The following is a 21,039-nucleotide window of genomic DNA, read 5'->3' as shown; positions in this document are numbered from 1 at the left end:
AAGGCACAAAAGAATTAGCTTTTGAGAGGCCATTTCTCCTGGTCTGAGCTGCCATCCTTTTCCCTTCCTCTGGCTCACAGCAGGCTTTATATTAAATATACTTAATAGAGCTCCTTCATCATAACCTGCATTAAAGCTAAATTGGAGAGTAGAGGGTGTTCTTACAGGAAATGTTGTAGTTTAGCGCTCGCAGTCTGTTTCTTGCTGCAGGTTCAGGTTATTTGAGTGTCATTCTTCTCATTCTGGGATTTTCAAGCACACTAGTTAAACGATCTGGCTTAGCCTAAATTGGTCTGTGAAACCAACAACTCCAAGATTGTGCCATTCAGTGCCACAGGAGATGGTGTTGCTGCTGTCCTGGCGTTGCTGCCCGCGTCCCTCAGCTGCTGCCGCTTGTTGACTCTTCGAAGTGACGTGACCCAGGCTGAGGGACCTGGCACAGGAGGAGACTTGTCGGAACTCGCTGCCCTGCAAGGCTTGTTTTACTCTTAAGTACAGCATGTGCTTTTGCACCTGCCTGCTCTCTCCGGGAAGCTTTTCTTTTTGTGGATTCCATATGGGAAAGCAACAGATGCAGAATCTGAACTGCCCACTGCTTAGTGCAGGCCAGGAAACTGCATCCCAGTATCCTTGTAGTGAGCCTGGGAATGTGGGTTTGGCTCAAACGTGGCATCAGAGAAGCATCTAGTCTTGACCTGGAGAACACAAGAAGCTCCGTGGTTTGCACGGTCACTTTCAGCTCCTCCTTCAGTCTGTGCCTGTTGCTCATTCAGATGTGTGGTTTTTAGTGGTAGAAAGAGGATGAAGATGAAGCTTGGCTGATAGGGGGAGGGATTTGAGATGCTGTGGTGGTTGCCTGGTGCAGGGGACCCGGTGGGCTGTGGGAGCTGGAAGGTGACGTGTCTGCAGGCTGTGTTTGAGTGGGGTCAAGGTAGCTCAGAGGGGATGGCTGGGCTGGGGAGCTCGTGTGGGGCTGGTTGTGCTCTTTTGCTGTAAAAACCCAGGCTTAAGGTGTTGTGTCTCCATCTCCAACAGGTTTGGAAGAGGTCTGGTGCGTGGTTCTACAAAGGGCTGCCCAAGTACCTCAAGCCTTTGAAGAGCAGCGGCAAATCCAGTGAGCCGCCCTCGCAGCCGTGGCAAAGCGAGCCAGCCGTGCCGGAGGCAGAGTGCGTGGGGACCAGCCGATCCTTCACCTGGGCCAGGGGAAAAGGTTGGTTGTCTGCTCCGTGTCCAGGAAACGGGTAGGGAGGAGGGGAGAAGGACCTGCTGTTGCTAGCAGGATTCAGCTGACAGGGGAGGCTCTCCCTTAGGAATAAGGGATAGTCAAGAGAATGCGACGTGTTTCCCATGTGGGCAGTGGTGAGTTTTGTTGGCTGTAGTATATTTTTCATGTTTCAGTGTTATTTAAGTGCACATTGGTGGCCCAGACCAGTCCCAGTCCTCCTGGACTCCCTGTGCGGTGCCTGGAGCCTACAGGGGGCGAAACAGCAGCTCGGCGTAGGGGAGCTGAGTGCACGGGGTCGTTAGCACAACAGCGGATGGATGCTGCAGAATTAAAGCTGCTGCCGCTCTGCTTTGATTTCCCTTTGTTCCTTTCTGGTGTGGATTAGCAGGACTATCTGGCCTCTGTCACCTTCTGTCTTTTCCTATTAGACCCTTTCAATTGGAGAAGACCTCTTCAGTGTACCAGCAGCATACACTCTTCCACAGCAAGTTAAATCTTATCAGCAGTGCAAGGGGAAATAACATTTTAATGAAGAGGACTCAGGAGGGCCAGGTTTACAAAGCTCTTCAGGCCTCAGCTAGCAGAGCAGTCCCAGGCCTACTGTAACTTTTGTAATTAAAGACAAATTAGATCAATAATAGATGGTTGTGCTTCCTTCCAGGAGATGCTTGGAAGGAGGTGTCTTAGCAAATGAATTGATTGATGAGGTATTTTGTGTTCACACGATACAAAAAACATGATAAGTCGAAGATGTTGAGCCCAGACCTGGGCTACATTTTAGTTCAGTGTTTTAGTTGAGTTTTGTTTTGACAGAAGGCCTCCCCCCAGATACTGGCAAGAGCAGGGGGAGAACAGCAGCGTGGCTTTTGGTCAGCTTTGGTGTGGGTGGCGAGCTGCCTTTCTCCCTGTGCTCTGCTTTTTGGCTGGCTGCTGTTTTGTGGGTTGGATAATATTAATTTACAGTTTTATTTTCTGATGCTTTCTTGTTACCCTTCTCTGTTTGGCCGCCTGTCCTCTGGACAGCTTTCCGTGGGCACTGCGGGCTGTAATTCGTCCCTGAGGCTGGGAACTTGTACACCTCACCCCTCCGATTAACTCGTTGTCACCTGCCAGTTCTGGGACTTCTGCTGTTTGTCACTGAAACCTCAGCAACGTGCAGGGCAGCCGCCTTCCCCCGTGGAGATGATGTAGCTGTGATATTGCCGACGTAAATCTGCAGCCGGTCCTAGACTGAGCTTTATGAGGCCGTGGCTGACAAGGCCGCCTGCCTAACCTCTGCGTGGCTGATAGCGTGTCAGCTCACGCCTCGTACGCCTTCATCTGAACGCGTCCTCTCGGCACTGAGTAAAGCCCTGTTGCGTGTTTGGCAGGATGCTCTCGGGAACGAGCTCTGGCATTTAACGTGCCTGACGCTGACAGGCTGCTCTCGGTGGGGTTTCTGTTATCTTGGCCAGCCTTGTCTAACCGCACCGCTCGCCTCCTGAGGTGATGGAGGAGCCAGCTCTCGGCTGTTAAGAGATTCAAGTCAGGTGGGACCAGCACAGGAGTAGCTGTGTCCCAGCACAGCCGCTGGAGAGCTTGGGAAAGAGGAGCCAGGGCTGTCCTTTGAACATCCTCCATGCCAGGAGCTGCCTTTCCGCAGGGATGTGACAAACTTCGAGTGTCCCTTTTTCTCCCTCAAAAGGAAGGGATCAGATTCAGGCCCTGGGTACCGGCCGTTCCTCCTGCAGGTGGGTGGGAAGGCAACGGGACTGCAGGAACGTGCCTCTTGGAAGAAAAGCCAAACTCACCAGGAAGAAGTTTTATTTTTACATACCCATTATTTCTCTTCTGCTCACTGACACTGGGATTTGCCGTTGCCTTTAGTTTTTCTGTAATAAACAAGCAGTTGCCATGGGAACCCTGCTATTAGTTAAGGCACAAATGTATTGTCATGGGGAGAATAGCAGTAATATTTCTCATGCTGGGGAGCAGCTCTGCTCCGTGTGGCGGAATGTGGGTGGGCTTCTGCACCGGGTCAGGTGGGACAGGGCCGCCGGGGTGGGGAGCAATACACAGCAGGGCTTTCCTTCCCCGAACTCTGTGTTCTGCAGAAAAAAAATGTGAAGTATCCGGGTGGAGAAAAAAGAGAGAAGTGTGATCCCTGAGCTGTTGCACTGTTTGGGATGAGGGCTGCTTGCTGCACTGCTCGGTCTCTGCTGGTTTCTCCTGTTGCGATGGGCTCTGGTCCTCTTGCCAAGCGATGCGACGCGCTGGGCCCAGCGCTGTAGAGACACAGGAGCAGAGGGTTTGGTGTCTGTGCTGGATGCCGAATCCCCGAGTGATGGAGCAGAGAGGAGCGTGCTGGGGCAGGTTGAGCACGTTGCAGGTCACTGAGGGCTCATCCAACGAGTTTGGGCAGTGCCGGAGCTGTACGTGTGCTGCTTCTGAACGGGAGAGCAGGTGGGTCTGGTCCCGTCCTACTGCTTGTAGACGTCCTTCAGTCACTCAGTGAGACGCTTGGGTTGTAATTAAATGCTTCATCTTCAACTCTTCCTCCCGCGGGTGCCAGGGGGGAGCTCTGTGCCCAAGGGCACGTGTGGCTGTTCAGAACTGTTGCTGCAGGATGCCTGTGCGTGCCCGTGTGGGGTTTTTTTCTGTATTTTTGGCATCTGCAAGAAATGCCAGGCTTGGTGTGTGCAGGGACTGAGCTCTGTTCTGCGATGGGCAGAGGGAGAGAGCGTGGCTTGCTTGTCCCATCACAGGCGTGCCTGTGCCAAACGCACGCATCTAATAGTGGAGCACAACCCCAGCAAGTGCTCCTTTCCCTTGGCCTCGGCACAGCCTCCCTGCATCTGCTGCCGGGGTTAAGTGCAGCCCGACAATTCTCCGCCGTTCCCAGTGTCTCTCTGTGCCGCGAGGCTCCAGTACCTCTGGCTCGGAGGTTGAACCACGTGTCGGAGGGATCGCTGGCTCCGGCAGCAGCCGCGGGGGTTCAGGCCCTTGATGAGTGATCCATTCCCTGTGGCAATAGTGCTTTTCTTGCAAGTTTTATCTCAGCATATTTTTTTTATGAGCTTCTTTTCAGTCAGCTGGAGATGGAGAGGGATAAATCTGTTACGTTCTCTGAAAGTACAGCCGTCCAACGACTCTTATTGATATATCAGCAACTGCTGGAACACCAGATTTATGACTTCTGGGCTCTGGAAAGTGCCAGCAGAAGGTCTGGAAGCTTTGGGAGAAAAAATTGCCTTAAAGGGAAACATTGGTGCAATGAGTAAAATACATTCTTATTGGCAGCAGAGGGAATGAAAGCAGACAGGACTGCTCCTGTGGTGCCAGTGCCTTTGTGTCATTAATATTTTCCTCCTCTTGCACTGGTCCTGCTGAATGGCAGAAGGGAAGGCAGCTAAAGTCACCTCCACTGAGTCACTGGGGCCTTCTCCAAATAAATCCTGACTTCCAGCATTTTTAAAGGATTCATGCAGGAAGGAGCTGTTCTAAAGTGATGGGTTTTATGAATCCAGGAGGCCAAAAGAAGATGTTGCTCAAGGGGGACAGGAGCGCATATGCTGAGGGAATTGGACAATGGGGTGCTCAGAATGATTCTCACAGCTGAGATTTGGATTTTGTAGCAAAGAGCCTGGTGTGGATGGGTTGTTATTAACAGTATTTGTGTAGACCCCACCTCTCCTGAGAAGCTTGGGGGAAGCAGTGAAGCTGCGTTTAAGACGGCAAAGCCCAAAGCCGAACCTTTGCTCTGAGGACTTTCAGCCAGAAGCGCAGCCCCCTGTTCGTAACGGGGCTTCGTTCTGCCCGGCTCAGCTCCGCAGCCCCTTTCCCCACAGGTGTCAAGTCCCATTTCTGATGGTGCCTGGGGGATGCTGGTGCCCGGGGGGGCTGCACGGGCAGCGAGGAGGGGGCCGGGCAGCCCCCCCTCTGCACAGCACTTCCCAGCAGCACAGTGTGCGTGGGGAGCTGCCTGCCCGGCCAGCTCCAATGACACTGCAATAACACTGACAGCCAGCTTTAATATCCTCAGAGATGTTAACTCCAGAAAAGCACTATTTCAGATATTAATATTTTTTTTAAATAAATATTTTGTGTAGTACAGATCGCTACCTGAATACAGGAGTGTCTGCAGAAGTCCTTGGCAGAAATGTTTGGCAGCTTGTGCTCGTCTGTGTGAGTGGAGGGACACCCCATCCTCCCGCCCTGGGCAGCATTAAAAGGGTTTGTAGCTCTGTGAACCTCGTGTAGTGAATTTTAGCGCTGATGCAGAGAGATGAGCTGACAGATCTCTTTGCTGCCCCGCGGTTGTCACCTTGTACCACCCGCTGCGCCCACGTCCGCCCTGCGCCCCGCAGCACCGTGGGGCTGGGCACCACGGGTAGTGCGGAAAAGGGGTTTGATCAGCAGCAGGACGGGGAGCTCATCTCTCATAGAAATGTGAGCTTATGAGTACATACTGATGGATATAAAGAAATAGTTGGGGCTTTTTCTGCAGCAGAGACTGTAGGTTGCCATGTTGCCTGCCCTGTGTCCCACAGGAGCCAATATTGTACTTTCCACCAGGAGTTGTGACCCACTGTTTGAAATGGCTTCTGGGCTGCCAAGAGAGCTGGTACCTGCCTTGGTCAGATGGACAACTGCTGTGGGTGCAATCCCTCAAACAAAACCCAGCTATTTTCTTGTTGCCTTCCTCCTCACCTCCATCATTTCTGTTCTGAGATCAGATCGTTACAAAAACCCAGGAGGTGGAAGAACACCCTTCTCGTTTTACCCAGAGCAGCTGGCAGTCGAGTTATCTTTTACAGTGGTATAAGCAGGAGAAGTACTTGCATAATTGCATGGAAAAGTGGAAATAACCTGCCAATTTGGGAAATTGTGGCTGGCAAAATGAGGCTGCTTCAGCTCTTGTGGAAACTATGGAGGATGGAAAGCATCAGGATTAGGGCCGGAATTCAGGGAGGGGAAAAAAGAGAAGAAAAAAAAGCAACCTTGAAATAGGGGAACAGTCTCCTTGAGGAAGAGGAGCGACCCTTGTTTTTAAGCCTTGGGGGCATGGGAATAATACAGTGCTGGGCAGTGTGCTGATGGGGATGTGTCTGCTGAGTGGAGGATGAGCTAATAAAGCTGGTTCTTTGTGTAATCGCTGCAGGGTTTTTTATTCGATGTGCTCGGTATTTCTTTGGTGTTTTCCTTGTAGATCCTGGAGCCTCTACAGAGACCCTGCAGCACTTGCAATGCAGTTTGGAGCCAGCCAGCCCCCTCCCCACGTTACCTGCCCCAGCCCGGCCATGGGGCTCTGGAGCTGGGAGCTTTGAGCAGCAAAGCACAGCACAAGAATGGTGTGGTCCCCGTGGTCCCAGTCAGGTTTAGGAGAAAAGCACTGGTGGTGTGTGCATCTGCTTCAGCTGCTGGCACCACCAGAGTGTGTATGGTGGAGTTATAAATCATCTGTGAAAAGTAAAAGCACATCATGTTTGAGAGGAAGGGCGAACAGCTGTCGGGGGAACTGCAGGTAGGGCTCCTTTTGGAGAGGGAGACCGTGATCAGCGAGTCAGCATTTGCTTGGTTTTTATTTGGATCCATCTGGCACCCTCTTTGGTAAGTGTTATGAACATCATGAATAACTGTCTCTCTCCTCCCGCCGATCTTTTCTGCAGTGGTTTCTAGCGACAGTGAGAGTGACTCGGAGTTCAGTTCCTCCAGCCTGGACGACAAGCCCTTACCTGCCGGGTCGAAAGGCTCCCAAGGCAGAAAGCACCAGCCAGGACTGGGTGAGGAGTTGCTGTTCCTCGTGGCTGGAGGGTGGGAAGTGTAAAGTGCTTGAATGTCTGGCTCATGGTATGGTGGGTTTTGGCTCAGCCACCTGCCTGCCCTACGCCGGTGCAGCCCACTGGCTTTAGCCGTGCCAGGTGAGGATCTGGTTCCTTCTCACTGGAATAGGAGCAATGGTCAAACTGTTGGTGGGTCACTCTGTTCCCTGCAGCCTTTCAGGGTCTGCCACCTGGCAGCACGTCTCTGCCCAGCTCCTTGATCCTGACTTCATAGCACCGGCATCGACGGTGCCTTTTTAGGAGCAAAACACAGGAACTGGGCTTAGACCCTGTTCCGAGGGTCCCTGGCTGGGAGGGGGGAGGCTGCTACTCTCTTAAAACTTGGCCCAGCATCTGCATCCTCTTCTCCCTCCCCCAGCAGCATCTCTCTATTGTGTCCCCGCAGCGCCCATCAGGGAGCCCAGCCCGGCCGTGGGGAGCCGCAGCAGCCTGGGCAGCGAGCAGGGGGCTGCCCCCAGCGCTACGGAGAGCTGCCAGAGCAACCAGCTGGCAGACGGGCGCGACAGTGATGCTGGCAGCAGGGCCCCTGGTAAGCTGAACCTTCTTTCTGGGTAGATCTGTGATTCTGAGGCCGAATTGCCCCCAAGTGCAGCTTTCTCTGAGGCACACCTGGCAAAGCCGCAGCCTGGGATCACCTTTCCCTGCTGCTTTTCTCATGGCAGATGCTGTCATAGTGTTACAGCTCACTCCTTCTCTCTTCCCTGAGTGCAGAATCTGTTCTGCAATGTGAGTAATTGTCTGCGGTGGGAGCTTCCTACACCCACCCCCAGAAGCAGCCGTAGCTGGGTCTGTCCCCCTGCAAAGGCCCTGAGCTCTGATGTGCCCTGCAGCAGAACAGATTGAGCTTTCACTGGAGCAAAGCAGAAGTCCAGCAGCTTTATGAGACTGAATAAAAATTGTCCTCATGTTAGATGGCTCTTAAAGCCAAGCATGGCTCTTCCCAGAACTCTGCAGTGCAAAAAACTAAAAAAGAAGATACTTTTTCCCCCTCAACAACCTTGGAACAATTAAGTGACTGTGAGAGCAGAGGCTGCTATCACATCTGATCTGGAGCAGCTGAAAGAGATGCAAATGTGTTCTCCCTGCAGTTCCTGCTAATCTATTCAATAACCCCTTAAGTTATCGTTTAGCACCGCTCCCTCCAGAGCGTTCCTGCTGCCCTGTGAACCGCCACTCCTTTTGTTCCTGAGCCTGTTTTGTGCTGTGCATGTTGAGGCGTAAATTGGATTAGAGAGAGTAGGTTTATCCGTTAGTGCAACATGGAGCCATAGTGCCGCTCCCCATGCTTCCCGCTAGAAATACCCAGCATAAAATTGTTTCTCTGCTCTTCCCTCACTTCCCAAGTTTAAGAGATCTGCAGTTTTCTTTAATTTTACTTTTTGAGAAGTAAGTCAGATGAGTGATACTTCTGCTCAGTGTCTCTCTGGATTATAGTGCTGCCCCGGACTGGGAGGTTTATTTTAAGCCCTCGCTGGCTGTGGCGTTAGAGACGGCTGAGTCTCGATATGTGTTGACCCTGGTGCCTACGGAAGCTGGGCAGCAGGTTCTGCGGGATCGTTGCAATAGGACAAGGAGTAATGCTTTTAACTAAAAGAGAGAAGATTCAGGCCAGACATGAAGAAGAAATTGTTGCCCCCGAGGGTGGTGAGAGCCTGGCCCAGGTTGCCCAGAGAGATGGTGGATGAACCATCCCTGGAGACATCCCAGGCCAGGCTGGATGGGGCTCTGAGCGACCTGAGCTGGTGAAGATGTCCCTGCTCATGGCAGGGGGGGCACTGGGGGAGCTGGGAAGGTCCCTTAACCCAAACCATTCTGTGATTTTATGCTTCTAGACTTGAAGCGGGTGGTGGTGGACAGTGGGTGTGACCCCTTGGGTGCATTTTCTGCTGGTGCTCCATGGCCATGCTGAAGTCTGATGGGTGCACACCTGGACAGTGTGTTTGTGTAGCACTCAACACTTAGAGCTTTCCTGCCAGCTGTTTGAACTAACTGCTGCCTGGCCATGACAGCGCAAACAATGTCTCAGAGGCAGAAAATGCCTTTTTCCTGCTAAAAAACTTGCATGCAGAGCTTGGCACAAGGAGTTAATGCTTTCCAGTGAGCTCTCTCCTTGCTAGGCAGGGCAGAGCTAAAAATGACATGTATTTAAAAAATGAAAACTAGAGTAATCTCATGAGCCCAGTTAAAAACAGTCCCTGAGATGCAGAGAGGATCCTGCTAAGGAAAAGGTAAAGCCAGGCTGGCTGGCTAAAGAGTATCTGTAAAGATCTTTATTGTGTCTGGGGTCATTTATTTTATTTCTCAGTTCCTGCAGAAGGGGCTGCTCTGCTCAGCCATGGTGCCTTGGTAGGAGGGTTCCATGGCTCCAGGAGCTGGGGAGGCAGCAGCGAGTGTTTCTGCTCGTGTGTGCTGGGGGAATGGAGCTGGTGGTGGTTGTAGTCGGCAGGGGCGGCCTTGGGAGCTGCTGGAGGGTGGCAACGAGGGTTCTGTGTCATGTCCCGTCAGGGAACCAGCCACCAGCTCTACCAAAGGTCTTGGCGAGGAGGTGAAGCTGGAAGCTGAGCGTGTGGTGGGAGGCAGGTGATGTGCCCGCGTTGTGGTTGCCGTGGCTGTGTGCTCTGCCCTGCGGCGTGGGTCGTCTTCAGCACCTCAAGGTGGGGAGGGGAGAAGGAGAGTGAGGTTGTTTTCCCTCCGATGTGTTTGGGACGTGGGCTTGCCTCCACACAGGGGTGAGCATGGTCGGCATTTGTTTATTCCAAGAGCACTTAATGTGCCCAGCTGGAGAGACGCTGCCACAATGTGATCTGTGCAGTGAACTATTGGCAATCACAATCCATTACATATAAATTTGGTAATCGGCATTTTGCAGTGATATGAGTTGCGTGGCCTCGTGTTCTGTGCAGCTCCGTAGCCAGTGGTTTGAGCAGATCAGACATCCAGGAGGCTGCGATAGCAAATGCCCTGTGCTTTGCCAGCAGAAAATAAAGAGAAAAGCAAAACCAGTGCTGTAGCCCCTTAGGAAGTGTCCTGCTGCCCAGAGGGGCTCTGCCAAAAAGCAGAGGCCACTCTGGCTGTTCATTTCTTTAGAGCGTGGTGGAGGTGACGGGTGCTGTACGCCAAGACTGGCAAAACTCTTGGCTGCATCTGCCTGCCTGTGGGACAGTCCCTGTGCTCCACTCTGACCCAAAACCAGAGCAAGGGGCAAAGATCCTTTCTCATTTAAATTGCTGATCCCCCAGCTGCAGACTGAGGACATTAAAGGGAGATTTTGCTGTAGTTTTTCTGAAAGACTCTGCAACTTTATAACACTGTGTTGAGAGCAAATTTTTCCTTCATATTAGCACCTCAGGTGTTGTTCAACCGGTGACTCTCTTTTCACTTCTTTTTCTCACTTCTGCTCTAATTCTGCTCTCAAGTGTGACTTTGCAGAACACTTTAGCGTCCTTAAATCCCAGGCCACAGCTAGAACAGGGAATTAGGGAGTGGTACTGCAAATGCAGCTGCCCTCATAGTCCGCAGCTCTTTAAGCCTGAAGGCCAAGATGACAGCGTGGTTGTGCGGTCAAGGGAAAACAAGGAGCTATTAAGCAGAGGGTGTAGGTTTCCAGTGTGCTGCTCTGGCTCCGGCTGGGATCTGGTGAGGCAGATAATGAAGCCTGGGGTTTGTCATAAAATGACTCATTGTCAGAGCTGCATTGGGGTTTAGGCAACCTTAGCCTGTGAGCCAAAGTTGCAGAAGAGAGTGGTGAGTTGAGAGGCTGCCATTTTTTTTCTAGATATATATATATATTTTTTTTTTTTTACCACCTGCTTTCAAACCCTTTCAAAAGCAGCATCATTTCTGAGGGTCTGGTGTTTCATCTTCTTCTGAAGCTCCGGTTCCTGAAGGTGCCTGCTCTGCCATGATACCTGTTAAGAAGAAGGTCATGCACTGGTTTTCCTGGAGAATATTTTATCCTAAGGAGAATGAAATTTGCACACAGGAAAGAAGCACAATCTTTCTTTTTCCCCTTACTTGCCCCCAGCTAGGGACGTGACTCGCCTTGTTCTGGCTGTAGAGCTAAATATGTTAAGAGGTTCCTCAGTTGAAAAAGAGCAAAATGCTCCCTATTGTTAATTATGACATCTTTATTAAAGAAAGGGAATATTAAACAGAATTAATCAGTATCTTACAGTGGTTTTTATAAGCCCATGGAGAGCTTTTAATGGAGATAACATCTTTAAACTTGGACCTGGCTGCTGCAGGGGGTAAATGAAGAGCAAAAGGCATCTCAGATGAGTACCAAGTTCTGCTTTGGTGGGTCCCAGTTAATGGGACTGTCCTCTGTGTCTTTTGAGGAACAGGTCAGTCCCGTTTGGTATTTTGTGAATCACCTGAACAACTTGCTGGTAGGGAATGGTGTGTGAGCTCGGCATGGGCTGTGGGGCTGGAGAAGGCTGTGATTTGTGCTTGAAAGAGGAGGTTTGAGGAACAGCCACAAGATAAGCTGATGAACGAGTAGCCTACGTCTGAATGCAGATCCCAGTCTCTCCATCTCTGCTTGTTTGCCCATGTGCTGTCCAAATCATTAATACTTCAAGAGTGGGACAGCAGCTGGGGGTTAAACAGAGCCACGTTAAGTAGCGGTGGTGCTGAGTCTGGGCACTGAGGCGATGATGGCAGCGCCTGGTGGGGTGTAAGAACCGCTGTGGCTCGCGATGACGGGGTGAGACCAGCTGGAAGGACCAGGAGGTCAGCAGGTCCGGCCCAGACCCTTCTCCCAGGGTGCTGGAGCTTCTGGATACCTGCCTTTGGCCGCTGCTTGGTAGCTGTCACGGGAGAGGCTGAGCAGAGCTGAGCAAAGGGCCTGGAGCTGAGAGATGGGCAGGAAATGCTGCTTCCAGCTCTCCTTATTTGGGGAGATTTATGCCCTGTCTTTCAGGAATTCACTGGATTTAGAAATGAGGTGGTGTCACTCTCTCCATGGCTCCGTGCCTCCCTGGCTGGGGTAGGCATCAACTTTTGCTCATAAATATGCAAGCTGTTAATACATGAGACAGGCACAGCCATTCTGCATTATTCTCAGGGCATCTTTGAAGTTAAAGCATTAACTTCTTTTTTTTTTTTTTAATTCCCTTCTGTTTCTCAGATGTCTGTTTTGCTCCCTCAGGGACGATGAGGAGGTAACATTTTGCTTCAGTGGGTCTAACTACTGCATTCCACGTAGGAAAAAAAATTGTCCTAACAGTAATTAGGCTCCGAATGGGATAGTAATTTCTTTAATGACTTTTCTTCACGGCAGTCTTTGGGGAGGTGACTTTTGTTTTCCTGCGCTTGGTGAGAAAGTTGCTTAAATGTTTTCAGGCTGCTCACTCCCTCATCTGTGTGATCTGCAGCCAAACAGTGTAGTCTCACAGGGCTGGCTTTGCAGTGAAATAGGTGGATATTCGGCTGCATTTATAAATAAAATGTGTCTTCGGGTAGTGGCAGCATTAGGAAATGATTCAAGGTTTGCATTCTTGATACAATGCATATGTAAATATGAACCTCAGAAGAAGCACAGGCCCCATTCCATGTTTTAAGGAATTAAAATATTTTTGTCCTCGAGTGGTAGAACCAAAACATTTTCATCTCTTTTGAGTCCACCTTGGAGTTAAGTGAATAAAGGCTTGAGTACATAAAAAATAAATTACTTTCACTATTTCTGTAATTCTTTATGGAGTTTTAAATTGAAGACTTTTTCCTTGAAAATAGAGGAATGACAAAGACTCATTCTCTTGCTACTTTCACTCGATATATCTGGAAACAAGCCTGCTGCTGGAGATGAAACTCCTATTTTTGTGCCTTTTTTCACATTACAGAGGTCTGTGCTTTGGTCTTTGATCAAACAGCCCGTCTGGCCTCCTGCCCCCACATCCTTAGACTTATTCTCTGCCCTTTGCAATACATTTACTCCTTGTGCTTCCAACTTTCTATTCAGCATTTTGCACAAAGCACTGAGGGCAATAGTTGATGTAATCTTTCAAAACAAAGCATAGGGGAAAGAGCACGGGAGGCCAGTAATATAGAAGTTAAAAGTCTGGATTTTGGAGTCTTTGTAAACACATCGAGAGGTTTGATGGCTCGGGAGGTTATCTTTCAGCTGGGATGTTGGCCAGTAGCGGGTGGGAGGAATTTGCAGGACTCCCTGTGCCTTGAACATTCTGCATGAACATAGTGACTCGGAGCACCTCCTGTCCTTTCTCCAGGAGTCAAGGTAATTTGTGGCCTTTTCAGTTTGGGGTGGGAGGAATTTGTACTGGCCCACCGCTGCCTTAGAGCCCCGCCATTGCCAGCCCTGCCTGTCACCCCCTGCATGTCCCAGCAAATCCCAAGTTTCGCCAGGGGTTGCTGGAGTGATTAGCTCGTGCTCGGTTAGTCGTGAGCCAGGGTGCCTTGTGCAGCAGAGCATCGCTCTCCTGCGCCCATCCCCAGACACGGGCGATGTTCTGCTGTGGCTCCTGTCCACGGCCTGGGCATGTGGGGGCAACGGGGTCACAGGGAGGACCTGCTGCGTGACATATGGGTGCTGTCACCCGGTTTGGAAATCTCTGAGAGCTGAGGCTTGGCTTTCTGACTTGGCCCTTTGAGTGAAGCGTGTAGCAGAGGACTAGTTCTAGCAGTACAACTCCTTTCTCCTTCTTTCCTCATTTCTTTCCCCTGTCTTTTCTTTAATAAAGTTTAATGGGCCCTGACTGCTGACAGAGTGTGGAGTAATGATGCACAGACGTTCTCTTCATTATTATTTTTAGGAAGCATTTAAAGTGGCACCGAGCGTGGAAAAGCAACCTAAAATAACTTTGTCAAGTCTCTCTCCTTCACTTCTTTCCAATCAAAACTTTTGTCTTTGTATATTTTGAAGGCAAACGGTCGGTCCACACCAGAACGCGATGCTGATGAAGGTGAAGATGGAGCTGCTTTGCGTGGATCCACCATTGGCCCCTTGCCCGCTCCTGTAGACATCACTCCGGACAACAGTTGCTGCTGGTGGTGACTTTAAGATGCTGGCTCTTGCACAGGCATCAGTAACATGATGGCACCTGGAAAAGCACCTACCTGTCCTCCCTGCCTCTCTGACCTGCTTTATGGTTTGGTCTGGTTTCCCCTGCTGACTGACACACACTTTGGGGTGCTGCTCGGAGAGGGGTGCCACGCTGTGCGGTGCTGCCGCGCGGTCCGGAGCCGTGTTTGGGGAAGGGGGCACACAAAGTGCTCATGGGAGCTGCAGAAAGGTGCATCACCTCTGCTGTTCCTGGCTTGCCAAGCCCAGCCCTGCATTCAGCTCCTGGCTTTGCCGTCCTCAGGAGAAAGGGAAATTTACCCCAATGTCCCTGAAGTGGGGTACGAGGAGACCACAGCCGTTCTGCTGCTTCTCAGTCGAGGTGTGTCTTTCCCTCTGGGAATCCCAAGGGTGAGACCAGGGCTCTGATTTGCACTTGACTCCCTTGGGCCCAGGGTGTCATCTCTTGTGTTTCTTGTCATTGTGGTTTGAGTTGGTATGTGTTTGGTGGTGGCATCTCAAACGAGCTGGTGAAGTTGTCCTCACGTTCACTTCCCCCGAGGTCTCTGTCTGCTCAGGGAAACACTTTAGTTCATAAAGAAACTCTCAAAGAAGTTTGCTATGAATTTTTCAGTCCTCCTGGCTCTGTGCGTGTCCTGCAGTGAGGGTGATGCTTTGGCAGGGGGGTCATGGGGACTGTGTGTGCTGCAGCTCCTGAGAACACCCACCACCCCACAGCCCAGCCAGCTGCCTTTGCTGTACCCAAATCGGATAAAAGCTTTCAAATTACTTTATCTTGTTAAGCTCTGCAGATTTCTCCTCCCACATACACACCTTGGCAGCTCTTGCATGTGCAAGGGCCTTTGTTTTAGCTTTTTCCTGCAAGTCTTGACCTGATGGTGTCATTGTGAGTCAGGCCATAGAAAGATGTGTGCCCCAGTCCTGCTTATTCTCCGGGATGGTCAATTTTCTCGTCTGTCAGGCCTTGGAGGGAAAATGAAATTACTTGACATATCTAGAGCCATTAAATCTTTGAAGGGCTGAACAAAGCCCACACTAGGCAAGTAGGAGTCTGTGGATTTTTATTAAATGCTTTGGATTTGACCCATCTTTTGCAGAAAAAACAAAGGATTTCAAAAAGTTCCCCCTGAAATCATAACTTTAAAGGCAATTTGTGCCTGTTAATGTCAGCCTTTTCCCTTGGTTATTACTCTTTTGTTCTGTTCTTTGCTGCTGGGCGCTTTGTGTGCATGTAGTATATACTCTTACAAATGGCTGCAGTATGAAGATAAATGAGATTGGGTGCTGGAAAGCTCTAACAGGAGATCGGAAATCAATCCTTGGCCTTCTTTCTAAATGAACATGGTCCAGCAGAGGACTGTTCCCTTACTGCTGTTCCATCTAACATGCTGTGGCCGGTTGCTGGGAAAATCCTTCTAGCTCTTCCTCCGTGATCTGTTTCTGCCCTTTTAAAAAGGAAAACGAAACCTTTGGATGATGTGGGCTCTTTGAGATGGCATAAAGAGGAACCGCTCAATGTGGTCTTCACATCGATGTTGGAGAGAGCAAGGGATGAAGGTGTTCTCCGCTGAGGGATACTTTATGTCGTGGTCTGCGTTGTTTAAACCTGGCCATGGAGGCTCTACCAGCTGCATTTCTGAAAGGGGAAATGCCAAAATTATTAGCTGTTTCTGGACAAGTAAATCCAGAAGTCAGCTTTTGCTGAAATGCCGGTATGATTTCAGAGCTGAAGTCACGCTGTTTCTTCTGAGAGCTGTAGGGTCTTCAATTTCAGAAGTGTTTTTCCACCAAAAAAAGTCCTGTCTTGCCTTGGAGCTCTTGACAGCCCTACTGAGGCTGCCTTGCTCACGCTGTCATTACCGCGGAGCCTCAGACAGCCTGGCCTGCCAGCCTCAGTTAGTGCCTTAGAAGAAGGAAAAGGAAAAAAGACGCTTAAAAAATGACTCAATTTCCTTTAAACCTGTTACTTTCCCATCAAAAACTCTACGCCGAGTTGGAAAGAGTTTTTAAAATTGAGCATGTCATTTCTAACTCTTCTTGATTTTCTTGTACTTCATTCCAGGGCAGGTCAGGCGTGTTTTCCCCCCCACCTCATGTCCCAGGGCTGTGGGTTGTCAGCTCCGCGCAGGGACCTGGTCATCCGTGCTGGCTTACTGTGTCCCTTTGAGGCATGAGTTTGGTTTTTAACTAAGACTAGGTTTTGTAAAACACTCTCAGAGATAAATTTGGAACTGCCTTTCTACCAGTGAGACTGGAAACTTTTCTTTTTTACCCCTATATTTCACCTCCATGGAGTAATTCCACCTGGGTTCGAACCAGAACTGTTCAGTCATCTATGGAAAGAGTCATCTTGGATCTAGCCCAGGAGAATGTGATCTAGTCATATTTGAATGGGATAGGGGAACATCCTCAGCTCTGTGCACATATTTTCTGTTAAAGATCACTTTCCCTTTTGTTGCATCTCTCTTGATTGTGTTTCGTAGCTTTGGTTGGAATATTATCCAAAACCTGTACCTGTTGACTGCCTTTTGGGGTGGCTCAAGGTGCGCAAGAAGGTCTCAGTGAATGGTGTTTGGTCTGCTCTGGTCGTTTGTGTTTCTTTTATTATTTTGTTGTTCTTGTCTCCATCCCTTATAACTTTTATGTAGTGTTTTACTACTGGAAACAATAAAGCTTTGGCTCAGAAACAACCGCTTGCCGTTCTTGAAACAGTAAAAAGGTTTTTTTTTTCCATTCCCAGGTTGCAGATACTCTCCAAATCCTTGGGCGGGCTCCAGTGAGGAAATAAAATAATCCAGCTGGTGGAATGGTGATTCACACGGCTGGAGCATAATTGAATTCTGCATTTGAAAGTCATCTTTCTTCTTGCCCCTCTTTGGTACCTTGTGCTGGCGATGGCACAAGGCACAGGTCTGCTCCTCAGCCCGTGTGGAAGGTTTTCTGTGTTGAAACCACTAAGCATAAAGCAGCACCGATTGTCATTCTGTCAAGTGCTGTCCCCATGGCCTCCCAAGGCTTGTCACTCGCTCTGGTTTGACAATCGGGGTCCATTTAGCTTTGCCGACAGAGAAGCGTCTCTGCATTGTTCGCTGAGCATGTGCGGCCCTGGCTGCTCCGCGTTCCCTTCCACTCGGCATTCAGCTTCAAGGTTTCAAATGGCTTTTTAATCTGTTTTTGCTTTTCCCATTTTAAAAGCGCCTCGATAATTGCTGTTGGGATTGTTTTGCTGGGGAACTGCCATTAGTCCAAGGATGGAGCGTGTCAAGGACTAACCACCTCTGTTGTTCCTTCCCCGCTCCGCTTGCCATGACAACAACCAGTAGATGGGAAAGTTGACTGCGGGATCTCTGAGTCAAAAACACTGGCCGTGAATTGCCAAGTTTCCATGTTTGGTTTTCACAGCGATAGTTTGAGGGGAAGGGGGATGCTTTCTCTGTGGGAGCAGTGTGGTGTAGTGCAACGTAGCTGAAGCAAACGGTCTCCCAGCTGGTGTTTAGACAATGTGTTTCTGCCATTACTGAATTGGACAGGGGAGGTCCTGGACTCTCAGCTGGAGTGTCTGGACAGTGACACTAAATGGCAGGTAATCTCTACAGATGGCTGAAGTTTATTTGTGAAATAAAACTTCCCAGCAGTTGCTCTTCTCCCCTCCTCCCCAGCCCTCCCAGGTGATGTTTTCCTCCAGGGAAGGGGTTTGGCGGCAGCGATGTCTCGCCAGCCCACCTCTCTCATTTCTTCCTGCCACCGCTCCCATCGCTTTGTTCATCCCTGTGATGCAGACTGCTCATCCGCTGATAATCCCTTGTTTCCTCAGGTGGGTGTCATTGCAGGAGAGTTCAGGGAAGTTTTTTTGAAGGACTGATGCTGCGATCAAATAATGGGACTTCCAGCAGGCGCAGGATGGCAGGTGACAGGTAAGCGTCTTGTGGGAAACTTTTGTCTTGAGCTGCTCATTCAGATTCCTTCCTGACCATTGCCTCTCATTAGCAGTATATTCAGGTAGTGCTAGAAACGCCTGCCACACTTGAGAGGCACGAGATGAGGATCTTGCCGTGTAGCTCCCCAGCAGCGCGGGGACGGGAGCGCGATGGGCGCTGCCTGCCGGTGACGTGCAACCGTGCACACCGGCACCGGGCACAGCCTCGTACGCCCCTGCCCTGCGCCTCCCTCCCTGCAGAAATAATTTCTCTCATTATCTGCATGGCAGAACACAAAAGCTGGTGTGGTGCTGCGGCCGCCTGCACCCCACTGCCGAGCAGTCCCCATGCAGCACCCAAGGGTGCTCTGACCCATGGCTGGGAGTTGTGCCTTTGAGGGGGGAATTCAGACCCCTTGAGGCAGGGGGATGTGCCCTGTCGCCTCTGTGCTCCGCAGAGGTTCTGTGGGTTGGTTTGAAGGCACCCGTTGTGTTTCTTTTCGCTTCTGCTGGTTTCTGTCTGGCACTAGGCGCTGTTTGTAAAATCTTGGAGGGATTATTCCTCTTGTTTTCCCTCTCTGGAATGAGTGGCTCTACGTCGTGTATTCATGTTTTGCCAGGAAAGATGGATTGTGGCTTTAAAGTATTTTTGTTGTGGACTGTATCAGTTTAACAGCAACCACTCTGCTCTGAGCCCTCTCCCAGGTGCTTCCCTGTCACTCTGTAGCTGACCCAGTGCAGCAAATAGGCGTCACCACCTCCCTTCCTCATCAGCTCTCCTGCCAGCCTAATCAGCGTAAGCAGTTATTATCTGGGGTTGGAGACTTGCTGCTAATCAGGGCCTTATCAGCGCCATCTGGGCAAGGGGTACTGGCAGGGACACCGGCCCTCTCTGGAGTGCCACTGGCTTCTGCTTTCAGAGGTGCCCTTGAGTGAGTATCACAGGACTGTGGATACTTTTAATTGTTTGCAATTAAACATCTCACTCTGACTGTCCTATCCTATCCCATCCCATCGGAGCAGCCTCTCGCGTGTGGGAGCGGCCGTGGAACAGCTGCCTTCTGGGCTCAGTTTTTGCAAGCTGGATGGAGTGATCACGTCTCAAGACTAGTCCTTGCTTTGCAAGGCTGCTCTGCTTTGTGGTGACAGCCCTGCCCAGCGTCCCCCAGCTCAGCCGATGGTGCTGGCTCTGTGGTGCGTATTTCTGAGGCTCATTCACCCCCAAAACAGACGGATACACACTTGGTCGCTGGACAGGGATGGCAGCTGAATCACTGAGAGTGGCTGAGCCCAGAGTTATTTATTTTTCTGCTGGTGAAGCCGAGCTCAGGAGACCAAGAAAATCTCAATGAACAGCTGAGCCCCGCTGCAGGAGAGCAGAGGCAGGAGCGGGGCCCTGGGTGGGCGATCGTCAAGCCACTGACGGGACAGACCTTCATCTTCAAATGGCACTCATGCAAAATTAAACTCCTCCAAGCCATCATACCATGATCATTAAAATGGTGCCTCGGAGGACAGAAAAATAAACTGAGAAACGCAAATTAGGGATATAAATCTTTCTGGCTATGTCTGGGAGGTACCTGTTTAATTAGCATCATTGAACAGCCTTGATGTAGTAAGTGCTAAGTAGGAAACTTGCCAAATTTCCCCTGTTTTGATAGCAGGTGACTTGTGTTCTGTTTGAATTTCCACCTTGTGATTGTTTTTCTGTACTTGCCGGAGTTGCTGTGTTGTCTGTAGCATGAGGAATGAGCTGCTGTCACCCGGGCTTATCCGATGCCACCACACCGGGGAGGAGCTGCCTGCACCCTTCTGCCCCAGCGCTCTGTGCCTGCGGACAGCTTTGCAGCTGAGGCCCGAGGGATTGCAACGCTATTTCAACAAAGTATTGTGCGCTGGAGTTAATAGGTTTAATCATGTTTTTTGGTCACTCGTACAGAGCCACGCGCCTCGGTCCTGTGCAAGGGACCATCCTCGGGGCATGGAGGAGCCTTCTGCCCCGTGTGCCGCCTCTGCACAGCTCTGCTCTGCGCTTCGGGGATGTATTTGCTTGATGAATAAGAATATCTCTGCGAGGATTTGGGTTAGGGAGTTATCGAGCCTTTGTTTTTATATCACCTCTGTGTATTCCAGCACTTTGACGCTAATTTGTGCCGTCGTAGCATGAATCTTTTTAACGCTGATAATGTTTGTGAGTTATTGGATGCTTGGCCTGGACCTGCCTGGGAATTGCAGGTGAGATGTCCAGAGGTGCTGCCGTCTCCCAGGCATTGCCTTGCCAGGTTTGCATCCTGCTGTATTCATTCCGGCCGCCTCTGTATCACACTATTTAGCAGATCACTGTTCCTGACCTGTCACTGTGGGAAACGGTGAGATTAGGGTGATGGAGTGGTTGGAGAGGATAAACAATCATGATGCTACATCGGTGCAGCCCAAACAATGCTTTGCTCTTTCATGTTTCCTTCTGTCGGTTTGCCATTCAAGTGTAATAAGATCAGTGCAGATAATTTGTGTATTCATACAAAACATAATTTTCCCTCCTGTGCTTTTCCAGCTGCACTGCAGTCAGAAAGGCAAATACGCACTTTCTTTTGAATGGGTGCATCTGTTCCTCGAAGATAGGGAAAGGAGGCCGAAACATTTGGAAAGGAAAGGAAGAAATCAGATGCAGCCCATTTCGTTGCCTCTGTGGAGAGGGAAGTGGGCAGGAATCGGATTTCTGCAGCATGGACTCAGTCGCACACTGAAGTCTTGGGGAGGTGGGTGAGACGCCAGCATGTGGGGCAGGCAGATAAAGGGGGTTTGTTTGGCGGGGGAGCAGCCTGTGGAGCCACAGCCGCCCTGCTGCGGGGCGGGGATGCTCAAGGGTGCTCAGCCCCCTCGCTCGGGGGCTGCAAACCACCATGCGTGGGCACCAGAGCCGGGCATGGGGCTGGTCCAGCTGCCTGCTCGCCGCGTTGGCTCCGCTCTCACCATGATGCTTCACTTTGCCCCTGTAGGACTTGTCTGGGAATATCAGAACGCAGGCTGGAGCCGA

At 50.5% G+C, this 21,039-nt stretch overlaps 1 protein-coding gene across 3 annotated transcripts in view; it reads left to right on the top strand.

Moving 5' to 3' along the window:
• The window catches only part of RPH3AL (rabphilin 3A like (without C2 domains)), a 40,218-nt gene extending 23,508 nt beyond the window's left edge, over window positions 1-16,710 (top strand). For all 3 annotated transcript variants that reach the window (XM_065647177.1, XM_065647175.1, XM_065647176.1), the window contains 4 exons: window positions 1,036-1,210; window positions 6,874-6,987; window positions 7,433-7,576; window positions 13,928-16,710. In XM_065647177.1, coding sequence (XP_065503249.1) covers window positions 1,036-1,210; window positions 6,874-6,987; window positions 7,433-7,576; window positions 13,928-13,962 — 468 coding nt within the window. In that variant the 3' untranslated portion in view covers window positions 13,963-16,710. The remainder of the gene's footprint in view (window positions 1-1,035; window positions 1,211-6,873; window positions 6,988-7,432; window positions 7,577-13,927) is intronic.
• The last annotated feature ends 4,329 nt before the right edge of the window (window positions 16,711-21,039 follow it).

Source organism: Caloenas nicobarica, chromosome 17 (genome assembly GCF_036013445.1).
Source record: "Caloenas nicobarica isolate bCalNic1 chromosome 17, bCalNic1.hap1, whole genome shotgun sequence".
Taxonomy (NCBI): Eukaryota; Metazoa; Chordata; class Aves; order Columbiformes; family Columbidae; genus Caloenas; species Caloenas nicobarica.
The sequence above is the reverse complement of the archived record's forward strand: the minus strand, read 5'-3'. Positions and strand labels throughout refer to the sequence as shown.